At 40.4% G+C, this 26,270-nt stretch overlaps 1 protein-coding gene across 5 annotated transcripts in view; it reads right to left on the reverse strand.

Annotated features, from left to right (window-relative positions):
- Nucleotides 1-8,829: 8,829 nt before the first annotated feature.
- Nucleotides 8,830-26,270, reverse strand: part of LOC105672068 (dendritic arbor reduction protein 1-like) — a 48,446-nt gene continuing 31,005 nt past the window's right edge. For 4 of the 5 annotated variants that reach the window (XM_067352486.1, XM_012366773.2, XM_067352491.1 and 1 more), the window contains 3 exons: nt 16,831-17,785; nt 16,404-16,463; nt 8,830-12,088 (listed from right to left, as the gene is read on the reverse strand). In XM_067352486.1, coding sequence (XP_067208587.1) covers nt 11,895-12,088; nt 16,404-16,463; nt 16,831-17,785 — 1,209 coding nt within the window. In that variant the 3' untranslated portion in view covers nt 8,830-11,894. The remainder of the gene's footprint in view (nt 12,089-16,403; nt 16,464-16,830; nt 17,786-26,270) is intronic. The other variant, XM_067352494.1, reaches the window with a different exon arrangement.

A 26,270-nucleotide genomic window follows, 5' to 3' on the forward strand; every position in this document is an offset into this window, starting at 1 on the left:
AATTTTAAAAATACGATACGATACAAAATACGATAGTAAGCGAAAAATAAAATAGTAAATTATTTATCAAAATTAAAATTCTGAACGCCAAAGAATATCTTATAATGTGGAAAATATGGTATATCATATTAGAAATTTCGACGCTGATTCACGGCATGGGGGGGGGGGGTTGTTTACGTTCGCTCTGTGACCTACGTATTTTATATCCTCTCTTCCTCACTCTCACACTTTCTCTCTTGCACACACTGATCGGCATGTATACATTCCTTTCCCCACTTCTTTCAAATAGTACTTTTCCCAATTTGACCTTATTCTTGAGCTTGAGCTGGATTTTACTATTCGCACGGCGGCACTTGAACGAGACAGACCGTTTCGCGTATCGGCGCGTTATCCCCCCTACTTCAATTCTTATTACTCCTTACAATTTTCCACCTTTCTCCCCCTTCCAATCGTTACCTGTTGCGTACGCTTTATCTTTTACACACACACACACATTAAAATATATTTTTTTTTTAATACATAAAAAATATTTCGTTTTGTGTTAATTGCAGAGAAAACCAAACTTACACATAGCGTTTGGGGGTTGTTTTGGTCGCGGCGTACGCGCTGTTTACGCATTCCATACTTTCGCTATCTCTTTCTTTTCTATCATACATTATCCTGCTTCGAATTCCCTACGTATTACTTCTGCGCGTGTTATCTTCTAGGCCTGCGCAAAGTCCTTGAGGTATCCTGTGGTATTTTGCCCCTTACCAGTCGCACGGCGGCACTCGTACGGGTTGGATGGTCCATGTCATCCCTCCCCCTACCACTCTTACTACTTTCCACAGTTTTCCACCCTCTTCCCCCTTTTCCATCATTATCTGTTGCGTACATATTGTTCGGCGCGGAGTGTCGAGCGTATTCCGTGCGACAAGCGATATCCGAGTTATATCTTTGTCCTTATACGACAAAATCGCGTCGGGAGTGTGTGAAATACCGTGTGATCGTCGTAATAAATGCGCGTCGGGAGTGTCGTTAATGCCGAGAGTTATAGCGAATCTATAGATGAACGCATTTTTGCTGTATGACAAATATTGGGACACGATTTTTTTTGACTTTAGGCTTGGCTCGGGGGAGGGAAAGGTCGGTTTCAATCATAAAATCTCGACTACGGCAGGGCAATCTTCGGTTCTACGTGCAGCGCGCTAGTTGTACAGATAGCCGGACTGTCGAAGGTAGTCGAGGACGGCTACCGGAGTTAGTCAAACGCTACCGATTGCTTTTCAGATGTCTTGTATCTAGTCAGTTGATTGGATGACTAATCACCTCATCTTCTTCGAGCTTATCTTTGCCTTCTGTTTTGAGAGAATCGTGCCCCAATTGGTAAATGTGGTCGTCTGAAACGCGGACGGAATTCGCGCGTAACGTCACAGCTTGGACAATTCGGTTCGATTCGCCTGTGATGTCGGGAGTGCCGTTTTAAGTATCGCGCGATTTTCGTGTTCAGGTACGCATGCGAGCAATGCATGCGCCGCGAACGCGTGTGATTCAATGGGCTTGTTCGTTTTAGCTGCACTGGGGCAGCTCTGGGTCTGCTCTAAACAAGATAATACAGGACAAACTATTTATCTGTCCTGTATTATCCTGTGTAGAGCAGACCCAGAGCAGCCCCAGTGTAGCTAAAACGAACAAGCCCAATGTGAGTGCTTCGAAGGACCACTGAGAGGAGGAGGAGGCTCAGGAGGAGCATCGGGCGCCGGCGGAGCAACTTTACGGTAAGCAATAATTCATTTATTTGTTATTCGCAAAATATTGCATATAAAATATTATATAATGTAGCGGATATAAAATATTTAAAATACTTTAAATATTTAGTAAAATATTTATAATAGTAAATGAATATTCACTATTTTTAGAAATTTTTTATATATTATTATTTCAACTAATTAAACTTTTTTCTTTATTCAAAAAATATATTTTTGAAAATTTTAATTCTTAAAAATTTTAATTCTGTATGCATAGATAAACGAATATAAAATTCAATGTGCGCAATAATTATTTCACAAATATTAATCATTTTGAACAGTACTCTAATCTGGATTTACTTTTTTATTTTGCAGATCAACTTTGTGCGCGTAATCGGTGCTACAAAATATATTCGTTCCGTCGTATAGTATAACAAAATGCGCGTCGGGAGTGCCGTTAATGCCGAGAATTATAGCGAATCTATAGATGAACGCATTTTTGCTGTATGACAAATATTGGGACACGATTTTTTTTGACTTTAGGCTTGGCTCGGGGGAGGGAAAGGTCGGTTTCAATCATAAAATCTCGACTACGGCAGGGCAATCTTCGGTTCTACGTGCAGCGCGCTAGTTGTACAGATAGCCGGACTGTCGAAGGTAGTCGAGGACGGCTACCGGAGTTAGTCAAACGCTACCGATTGCTTTTCAGATGTCTTGTATCTAGTCGGTTGATTGGATGACTAATCACCTCATCTTCTTCGAGCTTATCTTTGCCTTCTGTTTTGAGAGAATCGTGCCCCAATTGGTAAATGTGGTCGTCTGAAACGCGGACGGAATTCGCGCGTAACGTCACAGCTTGGACAATTCGGTTCGATTCGCCTGTGATGTCGGGAGTGCCGTCTTAAGTATCGCGCGATTTTCGTGTTCAGGTACGCATGCGAGCAATGCATGCGCCGCGAACGCGTGTGATTCAATGTGAGTGCTTCGAAGGATCACTGAGAGGAGGAGGAGGCTCAGGAGGAGCATCGGGCGCCGGCGGAGCAACTTTACGGTAAGCAATAATTCATTTATTTGTTGAAAATATTGTACACATTAAAATATTTGAAAGACAAAATATTTACATTAGTTAATATTTATCATTATTAGAATTTATTCGCATATTTTTTTACTTTTTATTTAAATAATTAAACTTTTATAATAATTCTTTTATTACATATTTGCTTAGAAAACGAATTAAAAGTTCAATGTACTCAATATTTTTTTTGATTTCACAAATATTTCATATTGTGAACGCTGCTATAATTTTGATTTATTTTGTGTTTTACAGATCAACTATGCAGATCAGCAGAACGACAACTCCGCTGCTGCGCATCGATCGGTGAGTTAATTTAATTTGTCTTTTATTATTAAGATAATGGATCAAATAATGGTGTAAAAATATATAAACGCGAGACACTTTGCAGGTCGTATAATTTTTATTGCCTTATAGTAGTTATATCAAAATTTTATTCTCGTATTTTTTAAAGGTATTTTGAGTTGTACGTGCATTTGTTTTTAAAAGAACAAAGTACTTATTTTTTTAGTTAATTTATATTAAATTTAATTATGTGTTACCAATATTATTATATATATCTAGAAAAGATACATATTATACTAGATTATAATTATAAAAATTGTTAAAAAATATGTAACCTGCAAAATGCGTTGTACATTAAAAAAAAGCAAAGTGTTTCTAATTTTGATTTTGATTGAGCCCGAAGTTGAAACAACTTTTATCAGCCTAATAGCCCTTTGAATCCATATATATTAAATATTAATCATATAATATTAAAAATATAATCATACACCAGAATACTTTGATTAAAATTATAAAAGGTACACTATTTCTTCGATTCATTATCTTAAAATGGATAGGCTAGGACTTAGATGCGTTGATGAATATTTAATCCTGGAATATTTCCTAAATGTATTTCATGATTGACAGATCAGAACAAAATATATTGAATTATTCAGAGAGTTTGTAGAATTTTTTGATAACAGAATTGAAAACAATTTTTATATGTTTATATATCTTTATTTAATAATGTATGCACAAATTGTTAAAGATGGCCAAAAGTTGTCGAAAACAATGGTGCATATATTACTGAACAAAGATGACTCTAAACATATAAAAATTGTTTTCAATTTTATTATAAAAATTATTACAAATTTTTTAAATAACCTAATATATTTTTATTCTAAATAATGTACTTATGTTTATATATTTATTTATTTTTTTTTATATGAAAAAAAATAGAAGAAAAAAAATATTTAAAAAAAAGATTATACATAAAATTAAAAAAAAAACTTGGTAATACATGGAAAAAAAATATTTGCTGCCGCAGTAAATTTTATATAAGCTATCGTAGCAAAATTTCTTACAGTTAATTATTATTTGAACAGCAAAGAGATTTGTTATAGATAATAATTTTATTTACCGAAATTAGTTTTGTTAAATCTGCAAATTATATTGCTAATATATAATAAGAAATTTATTTTTATCTTATTATAAAAATTTGTATTAATGGCGACAATTTTATTGCAATAGTAAAATAAATTTATTAAAAATAAATTATTTTGTTGTAACAGCTAATATAACTTGTTTTCTAATCATAGAAATTGTCGATTTTTTGAACAGAACAGATTTGTTGCATATCGAATAATCTGTAAAAGTAGTTACAGTAGCGAAATTTTATCGCTAACATATTTAACATGCAATAGCAACGATTATTTTATTGCGATAGCAAAATTCCTTTTCTGTGTGTAAATGTGTACTTTTATTTCTACCTTTTCTACGGTAAGTGGTTTATCTTTTTAATCTTTCCAGGATTAAATATTATAAATTGGCGTTGAAAAGCAAAAGTAAGAAAATTTTTAAATACATATGTACCACAAATTTAAATACATATGTATCACAAATTTAAATTAAAAATAAAAAAGAAAATTTTTTTACACAAACGTAAATATATTAATGAATTATGGTATATTTGAAATAATTGATCTAATAAAAAAAGAGTGCATTTTTTATTAACAATTTATTTACAATTTTAAAATATATATTTATTCTTGCTATACGTCAATTTCTTCGCAATCTTTCCTAGCTTACCCATGCATCCGTGGTCCTATGGCTTAACACTAAAACACTAGAACTATCAAAGCGATCAAAATGACCGGTTTATTCATTTTAGAATAATTATTTAAATTTATAATGTATTTTTTGAGATTTTTTTCTGTGACTTGTGTTGCATTGTGTTAAATAATTAAATTGATTAATGTACTTTTTTTCTTTATCACCTTTTAAAAAGAAAAAAGAATAAAAAATTGGTATATGTTAATCGTCGGTAGTTCTAGTGATGATGCCATGGTTGAGCGCGGAAATTCGAAATTCGTGGTCCCGTCGATGATGGTCGAGCACAGATCTCGAAACAACGTTGATACGATCGATCATTGAATAATGATCGACTATCAACAAAAATTTCGGACACAACTAGCGGAAACTGAGCTGAGCTCTGCGCTAGCGTCCTGTGAGAAACACCAAGGTAGTAGCTCTCAGATTTTGGATGCAAATAGCGGTAACTGAGCCGAGCTCTGCGCAAAAGCATCCTGCGGAAAACTCCCTCCCGAAATTCAGATGCAAATGGCGGTAACTGAGCCGAGCTCTGCGCTAAAGCATCCTGCGAAAAACTCCTTCCCGAAATTCAGATACAAATGGCGGTAACTGAGTCGAGCTTTGCGCTAAAGCATTCTGCGAAAAACTCTTTCCCGAATTTCAGATGCAAATGGCGATAACTGAGCCGAGCTCTGCGCTAAAGCATCCTGCGGAAAATTTTTTGTACGAACTCTTAGGTATAGAATTTCTAATTAGGTAGGATTTTCTACTAGATAATGTTTTTGGGTAGGTAGGTAGGATTTTAAAACTTCTTGTTACTTTTATATTGTATTTTTTTTTTAATTCTTTGCTGTCGATAAACTTTGAAACTTCTGCTTTGGCAGTTAGTTTGTAGTTTATTGATGACAAAAATAATGATAAAACTTCGGGTGGGCAAACAGCAAGATTCTCTTTCAAAAAACGAAAGATGTTTCTTGCGTAAATTATGAAAAAGTTTGAACGTTTAGACGTTTAAATGTTTAGATTAATAAATTTCACTAATAAAATATTACTACTTTTTGAATTATAAGAGATACTTTCGATTATAAATAAAAAATCGTATTGTTCAGCTCTTTTTAACTAAAGTATTTTGCATTATACATAAAATTTTTGAACGTTTAAATGATTTTATTGACATATTATTGACATATTGGCGTTATTCATTTTGTATTATCTTGTATATTATTTCGATGAAATACAGGATAATATATTAAGAAAAATTGTAATAAGCTAAACAGGGCCGGAGACTTTCTATCACTCGGGGTGTGGAATTCCAAGTACAAACGGGGGGGGCAAAAAATTTTGCAGATTTGTGCGTATATATGTAGACTACATGTATTTTTTATATATTATAATTAACATTTATTAAATACTATATGTATATATGTAAATCTTATTTAAATCTGTTATTATCGCGTCTCGTGTGATGTCGCAAAAATACTTGCTTTGAGCGTATTTCTTGATATAAATTTATTGTCATAGACGGGTCTAAATATTTTATGTGAGAATATATTTTAAATACGCCATGTTCGGGGTGTGGAATTCCACACCTTCAAGGAATCGAGGTGTGGAGTACTCCACACCTTCCATAAAGAAGTCTCCGGCCCTGAAGCTAAATGTCCCAATGGCTGGATGTCTCAATCTCCGAAAATATATGAACAAAATAATTTTTTAATATTCATAAATATAATGTCCGGAAACTGTGGTAAATTTACGTATCCAATTATTTTTGCAAATATTTAATATCGTCGTTTAATAAATGCAAATTTTGGTTTTAAATTTCCGCGAAGTAAATTTTAATTTTTATTATATAATATTAAAAATATTATTTTCATAGAAAACATCACATCTTTAATAATAATTAATTCTTAAATATATTGCCACTGGAACATTTCTCTTAAATATTGTAAACTTGTAAAAATCTTTTTTTTATTTGTACAAAATATTGTATTAATATATTGTATATTATATTGTATATTATATATTATATTATATAATTGTACATTGTATTACATATATATGTATGTATATCACATTGTTGCATCTGTATGCAGCATTGTTGTATATATTTCTTCTTCATTGTATATGTTTTCTGAATTTAATATTATTTATTGTATACTATTATTATATTGTATTTGGTTTTATTAAAATCTTTTCTCGACAAACAATGTATTTTATTTCACAACATTCTTTAAATTCTCTTTCCATTGAAAGAAAGAAAATGATTGTACCAGAGAGAAACCTGAGAAGGGCCACGCTGCCGTTTTTCGTAAGACGCTTTTTCTAGGCCGTACACTAGCGGCGCGTACATCCATTTTACAGCCTGCCTGGAACTACATGGCCACATCTATTTTCCGGGATGATAATAGAGCCCTGGTTCATGTCCGTGTTACATCCATTTTCCGGGATGGTAAGAGTCATGGTTGGTTCATGTCCGTGTTACATCCACAATTTATTGAACAGAAATACGTCTCGCATATAGATATAATTTATATAGATACAATTTATAACATATAGATATAATTTACATCTATATGCGAGACGTATTTCTGTTCAATAAATTGTGGATGTAACATGGACATGAACCAACCAGGGCTCTTTTACCATCCCGGAAAATGGATGTGGCCATGTAGTTCCAGGCAGGCTATAAAATGGATGTACGCGCCGCTAGTGTACAGCCTAGAAAAAGCATCTTACGAAAAACGGCAGCGTGGGGCCCCTCTCAGGTTTCTCTCTGGCGAAATACATTTATAGAACGTTTTTTTTTATTTGGGGAAAAAATGAAGATGGCTCTGGCAGCGCCATACAGCCATTTATAGAACGTTTTACCAACCTGTTTAATGCTGCCACCTGCATTTCATAATTGGAACTATAGATACGTGCATTTACCATTTTTTTACTGTCGATAAATTACTCTGCGATTTAGTGCATATCCATGTTACAGTTTTGTTCACAAAACTGTAAGCTAGAAAAAGTGCTCTTACATTTATATCGACTTATATTATCTCTTTTTAATTTCTGTTAGTTAGTCTCTGTTTTACAGATGTATTAATCTTAAGTTTTTTAAAAATTATGTTAATTATCTTTTCATTTCAAGTAACGCATCTATATTTAAATTTTTTTTAATTTGTAAAATAAATTATTGTAATCATACCTGTATAATGTATTTTGTATCATTAACAACATTACAACATTACCGTTAGAAGAATTATTAAAAATTTTAAATAAATTTCTTTTTTCTGAATACGTATAGAATACTAATAGTTTCTCTCTGTATATTAAACAATTAATATAAGCAGCGTTTCCTTTCCGCTAAAATATATTTAGTATAATATTATTGTTTCAAATTATAGAAAAATAGATGTGCAAACAATTGAAATATTCAGCTACAGAATTTGATTAAAATATCAATATTTTAGAAAAAATTTCTCGAATAAACTTGCTTATAGTATAATAATCAAAGTTTTTTTACTTTTAATCAATTTAATTACTTCGTACTGTGTAATCGTTGTTATTCATGTTTATTAGTCCAAATAGTTTCAACCTGCATGATCCATAGATTTAAACATCAAGAAATATTGTTAGCAAGATATATTTTTGTGTAGGATATACATCACCGTCAAGAATAATTTTACCGCTGCCATTTAAACAACTGACAAACCACCTACAAGTAAAAAAAAAAAAAAGAATTATTTTAAAATTTCATAAAATTTGCTAAAATAATTTCAAACAACTGGAATTGCAAACGTTAATTCAAAAACAAACAAATGAGCGGTGTTTGTGCGCAAAACTTACTGATAGTATTTGTCCGTGATTATGCGTGTCAAAAATTTTTTTTTGTAAATTTTCGTTGTCTTGTTTTGTCAACCTATAATGCAAGCAAAAATAATGCGAAATGGATACATACGCACACCATTACAGAGATATATCATTGTATATTTAAATTACACAACACACAAATTACAGCGTCTCGTAAACATTATGGACAGACCGTAAGAAGTCGAGAGTAGGAGATACATACAAATTTGATTAGCGCGCTTTTAGAGACCGCGCTCGTCGGCTCTAACTGTTGCATATTTGCAAATGAGGTATATTTCGCATTTAAGAGTAAACGCAAGGTTGCCCTCGCGCTCGGCCCAGAAGGGCGGACAAGCTAGAGCAGGGAAATCGTCATTATCAAAGGGAAGACGAAAGGGGATGAAAAGGAGAAAACGACCAGAGAGGAAGCGCGGAATTCTATAGAAAGAGGAAAAACCGATACGAGTGGATGGCGAAATAAAAAAAAAAGTGTCTCGGGTGCGACACGAGGAAAGAGGACCGAACAACGACGAAGGAATCACTCTCCTCTGAAAGGATGCGGTGACGAAAGACGGATAGGCAGGCGGATAGATAGATATAAATAGACACATTACTTCGTTTTCCGTCTAACGTTCGATCACGTAACTACATAACGATCCGATCGATCGGTTATTACAACGATTTGTGCGCTGTATACAAAGCGGTGACTGCGGACCGAACTTTTTGGCCTCTTGCGCGCGCTCCTAAGGTGGGACATGCTCGCATCGGAACGTAACGGAACGTCCGAGATACGCGAAATCGCTTTTCGCCGACGTCTCTCTTTCTCTCTCTCTTTCTCTTTCTTGTGCGTCATTTCTGCGTGCCAGAAACAAATTTGAACTACTAGGAACCTAAAACTAACGATCCGAGTTTCTAGAAATAAGAGAGAGAGAGAGAAAAACGTTATAAAACAACTCTTAATAAAATAAAAAATACAATTTTTATTTATACAACTTCAACTATTTCGACTCGTCTCATGACATGTGAAGATTTCAACAAACTAATTTGGGCTTCTAATGAAAATATTGCCAAATAAGAAAGTTTTAACGAATGTACAGTTGAAAAAAGTGGCAAATTTTTTTTGGACAATAATTTTGTAGACTCGCAATAATTTAATAATGCAAAAATGATTAGTAGATTGTCAGTAAAACTTCAAAATTGTACTTTCCGCATGAATTCTCGTCCCTGGCTACCACTACAGGTTCGCCTCTTACATTTTTGCGCTAAGCGCGCGGTTTACACGAGAAGAAGTATCTGTGCCTTTCGCGCGAAGCGTGGTGAACGACGAGCGATGGATCAGATCGGATCGATCGGAGCACGCGTGAGAACGAATTATTCCCGGCCCATCGCTCCGCGTAATATACAGATAATATTACACTAGCTACATGGCTATCAAATGTGTATTTTCTGTTCTTTCGTTTTTTTTTACACGTATACACAAGCACATACATAGACTATCGCGTGTGTAGAATACGCATATAAATACATACTCGCATGTAGCACACCAACAGACACACACTCATACACACATGCACACACACACACACATCGACCATAAGACCTTATCTCTTCAAGACTCTACGCGAATTTGTACATAAGGCATCACGATATCGTGTCGTTTCTCACATGCGGATAACGTGATAACGACGAAGCGTGATACTCGCTCTTCTATCTATCTGTTTCTGCTATCGAGGAGGTTCGGTAAATATCGGGGCGAATTTTGCGTTAGCAACGACTATCGAAATGACGCGGGACGATGCGCGCGGCGCGAGACGCGCGGATTAAGCTTCTTCGGCTTAAACCCGACCGTGCAAACGATCGTTTACACGCCAAATAGGATATCTCGAGAGACGCAGTCAGCTTCGAGATAGCGATAATTTCGTGATAGCATAGCTTTAATGTGGCAAATCATTTCGCGACGAATTCGAGGGCATCGCGATGCGACGGGTCGTATTCGAGTCAAGTAGAAAGCAAATATTTCTCCTTTTCATTATCGAAGCGGCAGCTTTCGTAAAATATCTGGATAAGAATAGTGGAAGTAAAAGCAGTCGTCTTGGTAAATAAGAATTCTATGAAAACACACGTGTAAATAAAAGATAAAAAAAGTTTATACCTGTAAATGCAAATATTTCGATAAAAATGTAGAAATGCTTGCTGCAAGAATTAATCACATTAAAAAAGGATTTCCGCGAAAAGTTAAATAAAGTATTGTTTTTTTTTTCCTCACAAAACTTTGAAACATTAACTTACATAAACATTCTTTTAAAACTGAACACTTTGTGGGTTCAATTAAAAATTGCAAACATGTTGCGACATTCGTATTACTATAATCGAGTTTGAAATGGATATTTCAAGGAAAACATAAAAAATGATTAATGTGCATGCAACATACTCTTACGCTCTTACTTTCCGTTTAGCTTTGCTTCTCTTGATACGACCTGAAGGCTCGGATCCATCCGTCGGTGTGAGGCACGCTATGGTTACGGGGATCGTAATATCTCTCGCTCGGATTGTCCGCGAGTGAGTATGCAGCGCTATGACGAAATATTTCCTCGCGATCACCACCCACACCAAGGATGTGTTTCGTCATAATCGCTTAACCGAACAGTAGTGAGCGTAACCGAAGCGGTCGAGTCAAGACGCTCGCTTTGAGCTCACTTGATCGATGCTTCGCCGATATGTATTGCGAATCGGGCACACCGATGATCGGCCCGGAGCCAGCTTAGAGAGCACAGCGGAATATCGAGTGCGATACAGCGAATCGATTGCACAAAAAGCAAGTCGAGTGTAATTTCTGAAACAGCTGGCTAAGTTCAACAATAATTAAAGAATTTAATATTTTCAACAATGGTCTCCAAAATCGTATAATATCTGTAGTGTAATGCCATAAATATCGCTCCGAGATCAGAATAATACTCGAAAAATACCTTTTTTGCTTTTCACCTTCGCAATTTCTACACATTCCTGGACTTCCGATGTTCGCCAAGTGACAGATTCGAATCGAAAGTTTCGCGTCTCGCAGCCTGAATGGCGAAAATTACGCAGCGCGCGCGCACGTCCAAATACAGGTAGTCGAGAATGAACGGGAAGCAAGGAGAGCTCTTTCTCCTTCTTTCTCTCTATTTCTCACTCTCTCACTCTCCTCACTTGGTGTGCTGCTTCGGGAGGTGCCGCTTCATGTGCAGCGCGAGATGATCGCTCCTGGCGAAGGAGCGCTCGCAGACCGCGCATTTAAAGGGCTTAGCCCCGGTGTGCTTGCGGTAGTGCCGCGTCAATTCGTCGCTCCTGGCGAATCGCCACTCGCATTCCGGCCATTGACACTGATACGGCTTCTCGCCTGAAACAACCGAAGAGGAGAAACATGAGCGAAGACGTACACACCGACGTACACGTGCGAGCGCAATTGCGCTCTTATGAATGATGAGCAGCTAGTTAGACGTTAACGTGTAATTAATTTTCAAATTAGACATCAAATCCTTAAACTAAGGAATCGAAATGACTTGATGTCAATCTCGAGATTAGCTTTCGAGATATTTGACTTTTAAAGTTTCATTAAATCCTGTAACCCAGTTTCTAAAATTGTTCATCATTGATTCTTGACATTATATTATTTTTTTTCTTAAATATAATTTGTGTACAGAAAAATACAATTTGCGTAAGAAAATTTAGAAACTGGTTGAGATATAACGGGATTTTGTAAGGTCTAATAAATAAGGATTGTCCTCGCATGCCGGTTCGGGAATTTTTTTTCCTACCCCGAAAATCTGCGAAATCGACCGATATATTCGACCGACTCTCGCGAGCGTGAATTCCGTTCCGAGTTTCGAGACGGCGGCGACCTATTAGAGAACAAAGCGTTGCTCTTTGCGAGATGGGAGCCACGGGATGTAGTATACTTAGGCATATACCCCGGTCGCGCCTCTCAGCTGCGAGAGATGCAGCGCGGTGTGACCTTTAACTGTACCTGCATGCCGCAACACGCTCACCTGTATTCTAGCGCAATTGCGACCACCGGACCGCGAGCGAGCGAGCGAGCAAACGAGCGAACGGCCGGCCAAATGCAACTCACTCTAATGCGAACCAACATGCCCGCATTCCACTTAGCTTCGTCGATTATCGAAGAATGCACCTTCTTTATTGTTATTATAGATCCTGATAGTGCATTATCTTAACGAACGAGAGGTTAAGAGCTCCATGTCATTCAAGTATGATGCATTAAGCGCTCACAGCTGAAATGAAAGAAATTTTCTAAGCTTGTCCGTTTCACACGTAAAATGAGTCTTGAAAATTAGTCTGCGGATCAATCATATTGGCGGGCGAGACAAATAATTTTCAAATATTTCATGACATTTTGAAAAATCGATGCGATTCACCCGCAATTATCTTAACTTGTTCAGAAATAAGAATCGTATCGATTTTTTTAAAATATCATGAAATATTGAAAAACGGTTCGTTTCGTCTGCTGATTCGACTCACCTTTTTCACCGTAAATAGAAATTAAAAACTTTCTAATCGTAAGAAAATTGCGGAAGATTGATTGCTTTAATAATGTCTTCGAGATTACTCGTTAATATTTTGAGGCATATCAATCATGATAATTTTCACCTAAATTATTTGTAGGATTAACAAGCGCATAAAATCAACGAGTATGAATCGGTGTATGCATTTCGAGTCAAAGTGAATCGAATCTATGATTCATAAAATCGACTTTTATCTTTATCTTAATTGATTTTAATCTTTAAAATGCACAGTCTACACAAATTACTTCTGTTCAATTCAGTTTGACTTTAAATGTACACGTAACTATCCTCGCCTATCGAACTTTATCGCCTCTTGGAGCTATTCGCGAGCTCGATCGCGACGAAAGATCTCGCGGCAAGGAGCGAGCGCCGAGCGAGTAAAAGCGATCGCGAGGCGGAGGATCGACGGGATCGTCGCGAGGAGGGAGCCGGGAGGGCGAGCATACAGAGACGAGGAGAAGAAAGAACTCGATAGCTGAGAGATACACCCACGCATATCCTCCTAGCTCGTTCCTGTCCCTCTCGCGCGCTACACGGAGACGACCCTAACCGGTCCTCGCCGCCGCCGCCGCCGCCGCCGCCGTCGTCGCTTTACCGTCTTGCGCCGAGAGTTGCATTCAACGTTGCAGCATCGCGCCGCGCCGTGCCACGCCACGCGACGCACAGCCCAAGAAACGGTACTACCACCACGAGCACCATCCATTTACGGTATCGCCCGTTCACGTGAGAATTCTTCTCCCGCAGATCTGCAGCGAGAGTGAGCGACTCTTCGACGAAATTCCGCTCCGTCCGCCGAGATTTTGGCACACTTATTCTCATACTTAAGATGTAAACTCTACTAAATTCTTTCGCATAGCGCGAAGATACTTTGCAAATATTTTATACAATATTTTGAATAACAAATGGCGATCAATCAACTCAATCACGAGGACATCGTTAATTAAATCGAGGCTTAGTGATTTCCAAAAATTGTCTCGCGATACTTGATCGTCCCGACTTTCAGAATCTAAATTTAATCCTCAAAAGAAATGAGATTTGTAATAATTATTTTCATCGTAACAAAAAAGATCTCTGAATGTTATGAATAAAATAGACGAGCGATATATTTGAGATCTTGTAAAAAATATTCTTTTCAATTCTCTACTGGTGTTGTGAGAGTATACGTAAGAAGAGATATTGCGTTACACGATTCTGCGTGGCACGATGTCTCGCGAACCGATCAGCCGATCCGGTGACACCTACGAGGCCTCCAGGCGTCCCCGTTAATTTTGGATCACTTTCACCCGAGAACTGGCAGCGCTCCACTCCGCAGACAAGTTGCTTTCCAAATACGCTTCCTAGCCCTACTTTGCTCCAGATTTCTTCGGTCACCAAGCTCTCTCGAGAAGTTTGATTTTTAATTACTTCTCGATGATTAATGCTCGAGCTCCGATCATCGAGAAGATTCTAAAAATCAGAAGTCGGATATCGCGAAAACATTCCAGAAAATCACCGTCAGTTCGATTGATTTAATTAACGATGTCTTCGTGATCAACTTGATTATGCATTAATTGCAATTAATATTATCACATAATTAATTATACAAAATGTAAATGTTTATCCTTTTTGTATCGTCATTAATCACGTGTTTATTGGTATAAAATTCTACATTCCTCTTTGCCTACAAGTTTTCAACTGCCGTATTAATTATGGAAAGAGAGAGATTTTTATTGACGCATAATGTAATAATACTAGACGCTGATGAATTAATAATGAAATCGACACGCTGAAAACACCGCTCGTGGCACGGCGCATTCACAACGGCGAGGGTTCATTCACGAGTCGTCCGACCGACTCGCGCGCGCGTGAGGGCCACGTGCCCCCCTTCGGCTTCTCCTCTGAAACGCTCCTCGTCTCGGCGCGCCGCCAGCGCGCGCTCGTCTGTGTTTGAGATCGCGACAAATTGAAATATCTGCATAATCTCGCGATTCGATCGATTTTCCACGGATCGACCGGCCGAGTGTCGCAAGAAATCCGATCGGCAGATACGTACAAGTCGCGACAAAGTGGCGGACGGCGAATTAATTCAGCTATCGCTGGCGCGCGCGCCACGCGAGCGCAGAAGAAAGGACTTTTGTTCGAAGGTAGCATAAAGCCAAACACGAGTCAATCGCGCACAATGGCACGCGAACGAAATCAATCTGTATAATTGCAATTTCGAAAAAAAAAAATAAGATCGTATGATGAATAGAAGGTGACTTCAGCGCGAAGTGTCGTGCGTGCTTACTTCATGGTACTTGGAATGTTATCTTCAAATTCTTATAATTATAAATTTTTACTTGATCCATTCTCTCTGCAATCGGTGCGTGCCGCTCGTTTCGTTCGAGGCGATGACACGAGTTTATTGTAAAAACTAACCGAGGTATCAATTCGAAAGTGGTACATCGCACTTAAGATGCCTCCGGCTTGCATTCCGCGAGAGACTGCCGCGTAGGCACGTGTGCGAGAAGCACATCTCTCCATCTTTCTCCGCCTATCTAAATCTCTCTCTCTCCCCCTCTCTCTCTCTCTCCCTCTTACCCGTTCGCTCTCGCGTGCGCTCCGACGCGTGTGGGAACCAACATGCGTGTTCGTCCAGGTAGCACGCGGCACAATGTGTTGGTGTTGTGGCTTGGCTGTCGATGTCGGAGCTTGGACACAGATAGGATGTGGGTCGGTCGCTAGCTTCGCTCTATACGAGCGACGCGGAGAGTCGCGCATACCACGAGAGCTTCGTCCCTTACCGCGTTTACATATGATAGAAGCGGCTTTGCGCGATACCGCGCGCGAGCGGTACCAGCGGAGAAACGGCGGAGATGCAAACGAAGGGAAAGAGAGAGAGAGAGAGAGAGAGAGAGAGAACGCAAAAGAAAAAGTGAGAGAGAAGAAGAAGAAGAAAGGGAAGAGAGACTCGAGACCGCGCCTTGCCCACGCGCGAACGTGGAGCGCTCGACCTCGCGCTTTCAAACTCTTCGTGGTCTCGCTTCGTAGATGAGCTACATACCTAATTGCCGGAGAATACACGAATGCCCCTCCCCTTAATTTTAACGCCCGCTCGCTCATGTTAGCAACAGCGTACGTGATTCGTCGGGAATATAGTGCATTTTTACTCACCCGTGTGTATCCGCTGATGGGCCTTCAGGTGCGAGCTCTTTGTGTAAACTTTCGTACAACCTGTAAAAAGATCGGGATTTCAATCGGTCAATCGATTAAAATGAAAAGTGAATTTGAAGAAGAGTGAAATCGGAATCTTAAATAACACATTTGATTAGCACGTATGTCTGAGAATTTCCAGTGCGCTTTCAATTCTTCGAATAATAATGCTATTATTAAATCAAGTTTGTATAATGTTTAATTCGCGTAAAGCCTTTCTTCTTCGATCGCATGAGATTCAGAAATAATCGGTACTTTAATAGTTTTCGAAGAAAAATCAAAACTTATCGTTACAGAATTTGTCGTTCATTATTTTCCGAAGGAATAAATGCCGCAAAATTAAGGATTGAGGATCGAAATAATGAAAAGGGTCGCGTTTCGCGCTCACCTATGAAATCGCAGTGGTGCACCCGGCGCTTTTCCAGCTCCGGGTTATTCCGCCTGTTGAACTTGTTCGACATCGACGGCTGGATCCGATGCGCCGGATTGAGGATCGGGCCCGGCTGCGGATACGGGGGTGGCGGCGTCCGTCTGGGTGGACCGGCGCCGATGGGCGAACCGGGATCGGAGATCGGTGGCGTCAGCGGCGAAATATACATCAGCCTCGTCATCGAGCCGTAGAGCGGCGACGTCGCGTTGCCGTTCGCTTGATGATGACTCGTCGTCGACGAGTCACTATTGCCGCCGTTGTTGCTGTTATTATTGTTGCTGGCGCCGTTGCCGCCACCGTTATTGCTACCGGCGTTATTCCCGTTCGTATTATTATTATTAACAGACCCGTTGTTGTTGTTATTGTTATTATTGTTGTTGGAAAAGTTCTTGTAGAGCGCCGTCGTGCCCGTCGTCGTCGGCGTCGTTGTTCGATGATGCACGTGCTGAACGCTGGAGGGATTCGGAAAGGGATTCTGCGCGGAATTCGCGGCCGGCCCTTCGAGAAGATGCAGGGTCGGCGGTGGCGGCAACGGCTCCGTCTTGATCTCGACCGGTGACAGGACCGGCGGCGGCGTCACGTCGTCCGTCTCCATCTTCACGTGGGACTGCGAGCCGAGCATGTTCGCGTTCTCCGGGTCCAGCTTCTGAATGCTCGACGTGATATCCTCCCAGAGCGGCGGCCTGAGGAAGACGTCATCGTCTTGGCCGACGCCCGCCGCCGGCTGACTCCTGGGAACGAAGCTGGCCTGCGGCGGCCGACACACCGCTGTGGGACCGCCGACCTCGAAGAAGTCCTCCATGTGCATCGACGACGGCTCCCGCGTATCTCTCGCGTCCGTCTCATCCTCGTCCAGCCTCTGCAAACGATCGAGGTCCTGCCTGCACAGCAAAGTGTCCAGATCCGACGTCTGCTGGGGGCAGAAAGAAAAGAATTTGTCATGTATAACTTTATGGGTGTAGCATTATTTTTCGTATAGATAGATTAAACTTCTTTGTGTTGCTGAATAATTTGAATTGTTAAATATTAATTAATTAATACACTGAATTTTTCAACATTAACAATAATAATAATAGGTACACAAAGCTTTGCAGAAATAATTTGCCAAGAAAGCATTTTCGAATATAATGAATAAAACTCTTTTGTTTAAAATAATTCTATTCGATCCTAAGCTAGCGCGTTTTATCATTTAATTATCTTATATAGAATAATATATCATTTAGCGTGCAAAACATTGAGGGCAATTTTATCGTAATCGTTTTTATTTATCATATCATTAATTATCGTTATATCATTAATTATCATTACGATTTAATTATGATAACAAGAAACACGCTCTATTATAACAATAATTATTATTACTATTATTATAATTAATACTGGCTTCCACTAGCGTGATTATTAATAAAAAATCCACTCAAATTTTAGAAATAAATAACAAAAACTTATCTAAAATAAATTCTAAATTATTTTTTTTAATTTTATTACTTATCATAATTTTCAAAGTATCAAAAATTATGGAGCAAAAATGAGGTTAATAATCTTTTGGGAAACAGTATCGGTGAAAGATTCGTAAATGTCATTATCCATCCTGCGAAAATAAATCTCTTGGGAGCAAATAGACATTACACACACAGAATATCAGTAGTAGCAACACTAGTGATGCACATTTTGTTAGCTAAAAATGATTTTACAGCATTTAGCGCGATACAATCGGTCGAAGCTCCGATCGATCTAACGTTAAGGTTGCAAACGGCGCATATGCTAAGAAAAAGGGGTGGAGGAGCGAGTGACTTGCGCGGTGTATGATGATACGCGGCGAAGGGGCCCCCGGGTCGGGCCCTGTTAACATGCACAACGCCGTCTCGCCCTACGACATCCAGCACGCGCGAGGAGAAGCGACGGAAGACGAAATGCGGGAGGCTGGCGATGCCGCGTCATCCTTCGCATGATTTGTACACGAGCAACGCCGCCCTCGCGTCCGATAGTACACCGCTCGCTCATTCTATCCCCCTTTTTCTTTCTTCTCCCTCGTGAAAAGACGACGAATGCCACCTCGGTGTAGCGCGTGTTTGGCGCATAACATTTCGAGGAGTTGTACAAGGACCTCTGGATCGACCCAGCCTCATCCATCGACGGCCGATGGCAGGGTTGATATTGTTCTCGCGCCGGAAATGTGCGCCGGTATTGAAAGGAGGATTGAAAGAATTTTATATATACATGAAATGTCGATATATATGAAATCCCCAGACAAAGAATTCAACAAAACGTCAAAATTGAAACATTAATGTAAAATTTATACAATTAAAGATGTATTTATATAAAACGAGAAACGCCTCTCTTACGTGGAGCAGTTACAAACTTGAAAGAATATTTGAACGTTACAAATTACATTCTAATGTTTGACACATTAAAATCTTTTAATTTAAAGCTATTGTAAGTTTGTAACTATTCCAAGTGAAAGAAATGTTTTCCGTTTTGCAAAAGTACATATTTCTGTGACGAAAAAATATATATTTTAGTTTATAAGTTAAAAATTTCTAAAATGTGTACTTGAAATTAATATTCATATGCTAAATTGACAAAAAAAAATTATTATAAGCCGTATGCATGGATTTTCAAAAAATATGACGGTTTAATTAGCCCAAATTGCGAAGATACGCTTGCAGATTTGTTCAAAAATACTACATGGCAAACTTTCGGATTTTCTGCTCGTGCAGCTTGCAGAGCTCGTAATTATTTATGAATTATTTACACAATGAATAATTCATCGTCGAAAGATTGGTACACTCGCGACACTCGATCGTACCTGATATGCAATTTGAAAAGCAGTTTGCGTGCGCGAGGTCCGATCGTGCGCGAAACATTATACTTAAAAATTCACATCTTGCGTATGTGCATCGTGTCGACAAACAATAGCATCTCGATCGCGAAGAATTCGCTTTTGCGCGAAAAAATGAATGAAAGAATTTGTGGTAAAGTCAAAACCGTTCGTTTCAATAAAAAATCATAGAAAATTATTCAATCATAGATAAACCTGTGCTATTCTCGATAAAAAGAGATATCATCTGGTTCGAATTCAAACTCTCCGAAGTTATATTTGAAATTGCGGTTTAAAATGACAAATAAATCAAACGTATTAAAAATGCACGACTTTCGCAACGCAGCATAAATTTTATAGCATCTAACATACATTTCTTTCAAAATTTTCCTTCAGTTATTGCAGGCAAATTGATAGCGTAATCAATTGGAATGTTGAAAGTACGATCCTCCCTCGCTTTATCCTTTAAGCGCGTACTGCTGACTCGAACGTTTTCAACGTTTTAATAAAATATCTCGGGCCGAGCGTTACATACGAGATTGATAAATATGTTTGTTCGAGACAAATGCGAGAGTGTGTTTCGTAATTTTCTTTCTTAATCCATCGGGTCCCACCGTACGATGGGGCCTGCCTCTTTTCTTATGGTCTTCACGTCATCCGTCTCTTTCTCGCGCTTCGATGATAATGATAGTGCGGAGCGCGAGCAAAGTTCGTCCATCCGGCTATTAATGCGCGTAATCATAGAGCCAGGGTCGCCGGTGTTAATAATGCGTTTTCGAATCTGTCGGAGCGAGAACGGACACCCACGCTGCGTCGATACTGCGTCATCATTATGCACGTATATATGTATTCGTATGCGTGCGTCTGTGTACGTACGCGTGCACTCCCACCCACGCATTCGTACGCGTGCGAGCGCAAGCGTACGCTGCTTGATTATTCCAGTCGATCGCAAGCTGATTTGTCGATCGCGCATCAACAACAAGAACGACGATGGACATCATGATTATCCTCGGAAAAGGAATTATTATTTTTTCTCGACTAGCGAGCTAATACATTCAGTTATATGATATATAACAATCCGTTCTCTTCCAGCTCGATTAGCATGCGTTTAATGATTCTGAAGCGTGAGGACTTTTCTCGCTTCAGTTTGCTCCGGGATTTTATTAGCAGCATTGTATGACAGCGCAGAAAACCGCGAGAAGCGGAAGGAATAAAAAAAAATTGAAAGCGGTCGGGGAACAGTAGAAATAGTCTATCGTCGTTCGATGCGAGACTTACAGAAAAGCGTAAACAATCTGTTATGTTAAATCCAATTCATAATTTTATATCTAATCTACAATATAAGCTGTCTAGCATCTCGAGCTGAAACATCGGTGTAAATTTGAAGCGTCTGTATCTTTGCGCGAGCTTGATAAAAATGTAACGAGAAATTTGATTAAATGCACCTGTTTATCAGATTGCGTAATATCTAGGGCGCACTCGATACGGTGGTTGCGATAACACGTGCAAACTACTCGAGTCGTACCTCATAATTATATCGGAAGCGAATCGCCGACTGAATTTATCGCGATATGGCGCGCGATAAACGCGACGAGGAAGATGGATGAATAGAGAAACCGATGTGGACGCGACGCGACGCGAGGCGACGCGACGCGACGCGGCGCGACGCCATGCTGCTCGCGGCTGCAAGAAACGCAGCGCGCAGAAGCAAGTTCACCGAATCAATCTGGGGAGGCCACACCCTCTGACCTAAAGCCACATTATCACGATAAACGCCCAGGAAAATGTCAGCCACGAAGCCGCCCCGAAATGTCCTCGCGCGCGCGCGAGCAAACTCGCCGAAACACTTATCGTCGCCTGCGCCGCCGCGAATTCGCGGTTCAATAACGCGGTCGCAATCACGCTATCCGCGTTGAAAAGAATGTGTTCCCGAAGCCAGGAGGATGTTCACGATTTGTCATATTTCTCCACCGGTCGATGTGGTCTGACCTCGATAAAGCGTCCGCGGCCTCGAGGGTGGCGAGTGCGGCTTCGAGGTGGCTACAACCACCGCTTTCAGCATGAGAAACTTTCGGATTCTTTACAGGCGCTACGATAATTTCAAGACAAATCAGGATATCTGCGAAGAATTAAGAAAAAAATTGTCCAAGAATTTGTTTAATGTCAAATATATTAAATTCAATAATGTGCCACATTTAAGAAATGAGAGCCAAAATCAGCTGATCGCAAAATAAAATCCAAACCGTTGAAAAAATATTTTCAACAAAAATTCGCCGAGTCGATAAAATTTTGTGAAAATTCTAGATATTATTTCTCCAAATACCAAATACATATCCTGCACTAATTTTTGCGATTATTGATCGACAATTTATTATAACCGTAAATCAGTGATGTGCAAGAATATCCCACAACTCGCGAGTTTAATTTTCCGGATTCTCGGATTGGAAATATGTAATCGATTTTTCTTTAGCGCGGCAGAGACAGGATGCGCAGTATCAAAGGTCCTTCGCATTCTCTGTCTCCTCTTCGAGAGGGCTGTACATCCGTGGCGTGGCGCGGCGCGGCGCGGACACGCAGATTCTATCTCTCGTCCATTCAGCCGCCTAGGTAATAAAACTCTCGCGACCATTATTTACCCGCATTATCGTTACTTTACGCCCACGCGGACGCGCCGCGTATTTATGGTGAAATTATTCAGCATCATTTCGCGGATATGAATAAGATGATGGTGGGAGATAACGGCGCTCCGCGCGCGCCATGCGATACGCGCGCGATTCGCGAAATCTTTCAGGCGGAAAGCGAGATCGCGCTTCCGCGAGGGGATAATCGGACACGATACCGACGAAGATCCGATCGATCGTAGACGATCTTGCGCAATTGCCGCCGTTGGGCTCGCACAGAAAAGGAGGCACCGAATTCAACCCCCTTTTCGCTTCGATAAGCGAATCATCATCGACACTATCGCCGCGTGACGAGATTACCGCAGGCGATATTTCGGCCAATCTGCTGGAAACCCGCCGGAAGCGGCGGCCTATCGGCTAAAAGTAGCGGAGCGAAAGGGGTCGAGAAAGGGGAGAAAATCGATTCTCGGATATCGTTGCGCAAGTGCCTCTAAAAGGATGGCGCGGCGATTAGGATGAGGAGGCGAATGGCGGGCGATGGCGAACGATGGCGGCGGTAGGCAGGAGAAGTATCATTGTTCTCTGTGTACATTTCGTAAGTAGATTGGCATTTGTGATGCAAGTCGAACCGCGCGCTGCTGCCGCTGCCGTCGCCGCCGCCGCCGCCGCCGCCGCCGCCGCGCTGCTGACCTTTAAACGACTTTCTTTTAGGCTACGCGTGACTTGATCTCGGAACTCGATTCTGCTCGATTCTCCCCCTCGTCGCTCCGTCGTTCGCCTCGACATAGAGAGTGATACGTGCACCAGCAGCACCGAGGGTATTGCGCCGAGCCGCGAAGCGTGCCACGTCGAATCGCGCGCGTTATTCTGCATCACGATTCCGAGATGCCCGCTCGCGTCGCACTCGCGCAGCATCGCGCGGGGCTCCGCATGCGTGGCGCGTTACATCCCGATTCCCGAGATATCTGCTCGGCGGCCCCGACCCGCGAGTCATCCGCAACTAATTACTTGATGCACGGAAATTTATGCCCCGCGCCGTGCCGTTCGTTCTTCCGCCGACTCGGCGAGCCCCGCGGAATTTCTCCGCGTTTCGATAAGGCTATCGCGCCACGCGAATATATTTAATCTCGCGATTTCCGCTCTATGTTATTTGAATGCGTAAGGAAACTATTAAGCAGAGAATTAACAGATTTTACAAATTTGTTTATGCATAGAAAATACAGCAAATATATTTATTTATTTTTAGCAATATATAAATAATCAACATTTCAACGATAGCGCGCTGCGTAAATTATTATCTCAAACAAGCGCTTGCGATAGCACGGCGATTCGGTTTGTTGAATTTGTTATCTTTTAAGCGAGGCTCTTGATTGATAAAGCTAACGGGTCTCTCGAGTTATCGCCACGATTCGCGGCCGCGATCGACACATCCGTTTATCTGTCCATAATCATGACTCGTGCGCCATACAGCCGTTTTCCCGGCCGGAAAATTACTTAATGAATATGGACACGCAACACATTATGTCGTATTAAAACGCACGTGCGCGCAGCCATATTCCATCCCTCTACTATTTCGCAGGGCCAAGTTTGACAAGTACGCTCGTGTTACCTCCAGCACGTGGCACCGCGCGACGTTCTTCCGCTCTTCCCTCGTCAAAGCACGTGCGATGGCTCCGCGATACGGTTTGTCATTGCTTGTTCACAACCATTTACGAGTCGATCGCGCGATGTTAATCGAATAACTCGAAGGTTAATCGCCCGCCATAAACCCATTATTCCGCAATGTGTATTGGGTGTTGTTATTAGTCAATTAGGGATGCGAAGCACCCTTGCATAAGTTTTTCAAAATTTTCGCCTATTTGTTTAGAATTCAGCTGTCTTATTACGAAAATTAACAGCAAAGACATTTTCGCGGAATTCTAAGCAAATATAAGAAATAACTTCTCCTTTAAAAATTAGTTCGCGATAAATTGCATATCTCAGTTTTCGATTTTTAAATTCAGAGATAAACAGGTGCGATTTTAAATGCCGATTTCGTTGTGCAAACTCCGTCTAAACGCGCGAAAATAAATAAAGAAGGGATTAATTCCGATATTCTCGCATGAATCATCGATTACGCGTGTAAGTGCTTTTTATCGGACGAATATTTGATTTTCGACTCTTGTTTTCGCCCATCCCTGATGCCGGTCGCTATACCTCCGTTTCTCCGCATCGTCTCGCCACGCCACGGCACGCTTCATCATCGATCTCTCGCATTGTTAGACGCTCGTCTCACGCGATCCGCACATCCTGCGGATCCACTCCCCTCATTAGGACACCTCGGGTCATATATTACCGCGCGACTGCGCGCGCGCATTCTCCGGGACGCATAAATCCAGGTGCAACGACAAACGGCGATTAACACAGGCGAAACCGCCGGTCATTTCAGCCACAAAGTCAATACCTTTAGTCAGCCGTACGGTCAGTACTTTTATCAACGCTTAATTGATATTAATGACGCGAGTACACGTGAAGGAAAAACACTAAAGTCCGCGTTTTACTTCGAACTCGGCATCCACGCGCTTCTTCCTACGCTGAAAAAAAGTCCACGCAACTGCGACTCAGATAAGTTCCGAAGGTCCTTCTCAAACCTCTAACCTTTCCGATCGCGAGGAGGAAAAATATTCCACGGTTGACTTCCTAATATTTGCCGTGTTTTGATCGGTAAATACAAACTGTGCGTTGATACGAATCTCGCCGTGATCATCGACGATTCGTCATCGCTTCTCCGCCTTGCGTCTCGCACCGCGGTGCGTACGATAGGGAAACGCTCGAAGATTATCGTTATCGGCTCTCCACGGTTTCTCGTTACGCAAGCGACGGCGAAGCGTGAGTCACACTTCACCGAGAGCCGCCGCCGACTCTTTGCGGGATGGATGATCCCTTTGGCGAAACCGGGATCACAATCCTCCGGCTGGCTCACTCACGATGTTGGCGCATTAACGTGATTACACGCTACGCCACGTTCCTCGCGGACTCGAGAGTCAGCTGGTAGCGCGCGCGCGCGTCAAACTTCCGTGCTACCTGGGCATCTCCCCCTTGTAATTTGCACCTGGTATTTTAATTCTATCCGCGCGCGCGATTCCGATAACGCCGTCGAACGAGGCCATGCGGATGTAATCTCGAAATCTGTTATTTCATCCTGCTAATTTATGAAAGAAACATATGTGTGGTCGAATAAAAATTCGTGGAATCTAAAAATCATAGGACGGAAGATATCAATCACGAATAAAATGTTTCAAGAAACTTGTGAAATAAAAAATATTCAAATCGTTAAAAAAAATGTAAAATCTGGACTGGACATATTTGCATGTTATGCATAATGAATGAAAAAGTATTTGCATTAGCAATCTTTCTTGGAATAGTTTTATATTTTTAAAAAAAGTATATTGTGTGTGTGTGTGTGTGTGTGTTTTAAGAGTTTCTATTAGAATATATTACTTTTTATATCAATGCATTTAATACAATTTTAAGCAACATTATTCTTCTTACACAGAATTATTCCAAAAAAGATGAATTGAGAAAATAGTCAATATATACATATATAAATAATTATAAACAGTGATATTTTTAAACGCCACGTATTTGCGAACATTTAAAAAATATTCAACTTGACTCGACGAATCTCTGCCACTGAAGCTGCATTAAAACGGATCGATTGGAGTCGGAAAACTACAATTCGCCCTTTATTATTGATAGTTCGAAAAAGCTATGGGAACGAATGTCTATTAGGGGTGAAAGGAGAGGGCATCGCGTCGTGTTGACGAAAGTAATAGCGCGGTTGTTCCGGTTCGGAGGATCGTTACACGCGTATCTAGCCGCAGAGAGAACCCCTCGTCTCACCCTAGAACCCCTCGCCGCCGATGACTCCCGTTAATGCACTTTTAATTAATTAAACGGGCTGATGGGCTGCAATC

Source organism: Linepithema humile, chromosome 1 (assembly GCF_040581485.1).
Source record: "Linepithema humile isolate Giens D197 chromosome 1, Lhum_UNIL_v1.0, whole genome shotgun sequence".
In the NCBI taxonomy this organism is placed as follows: domain Eukaryota; kingdom Metazoa; phylum Arthropoda; class Insecta; order Hymenoptera; family Formicidae; genus Linepithema; species Linepithema humile.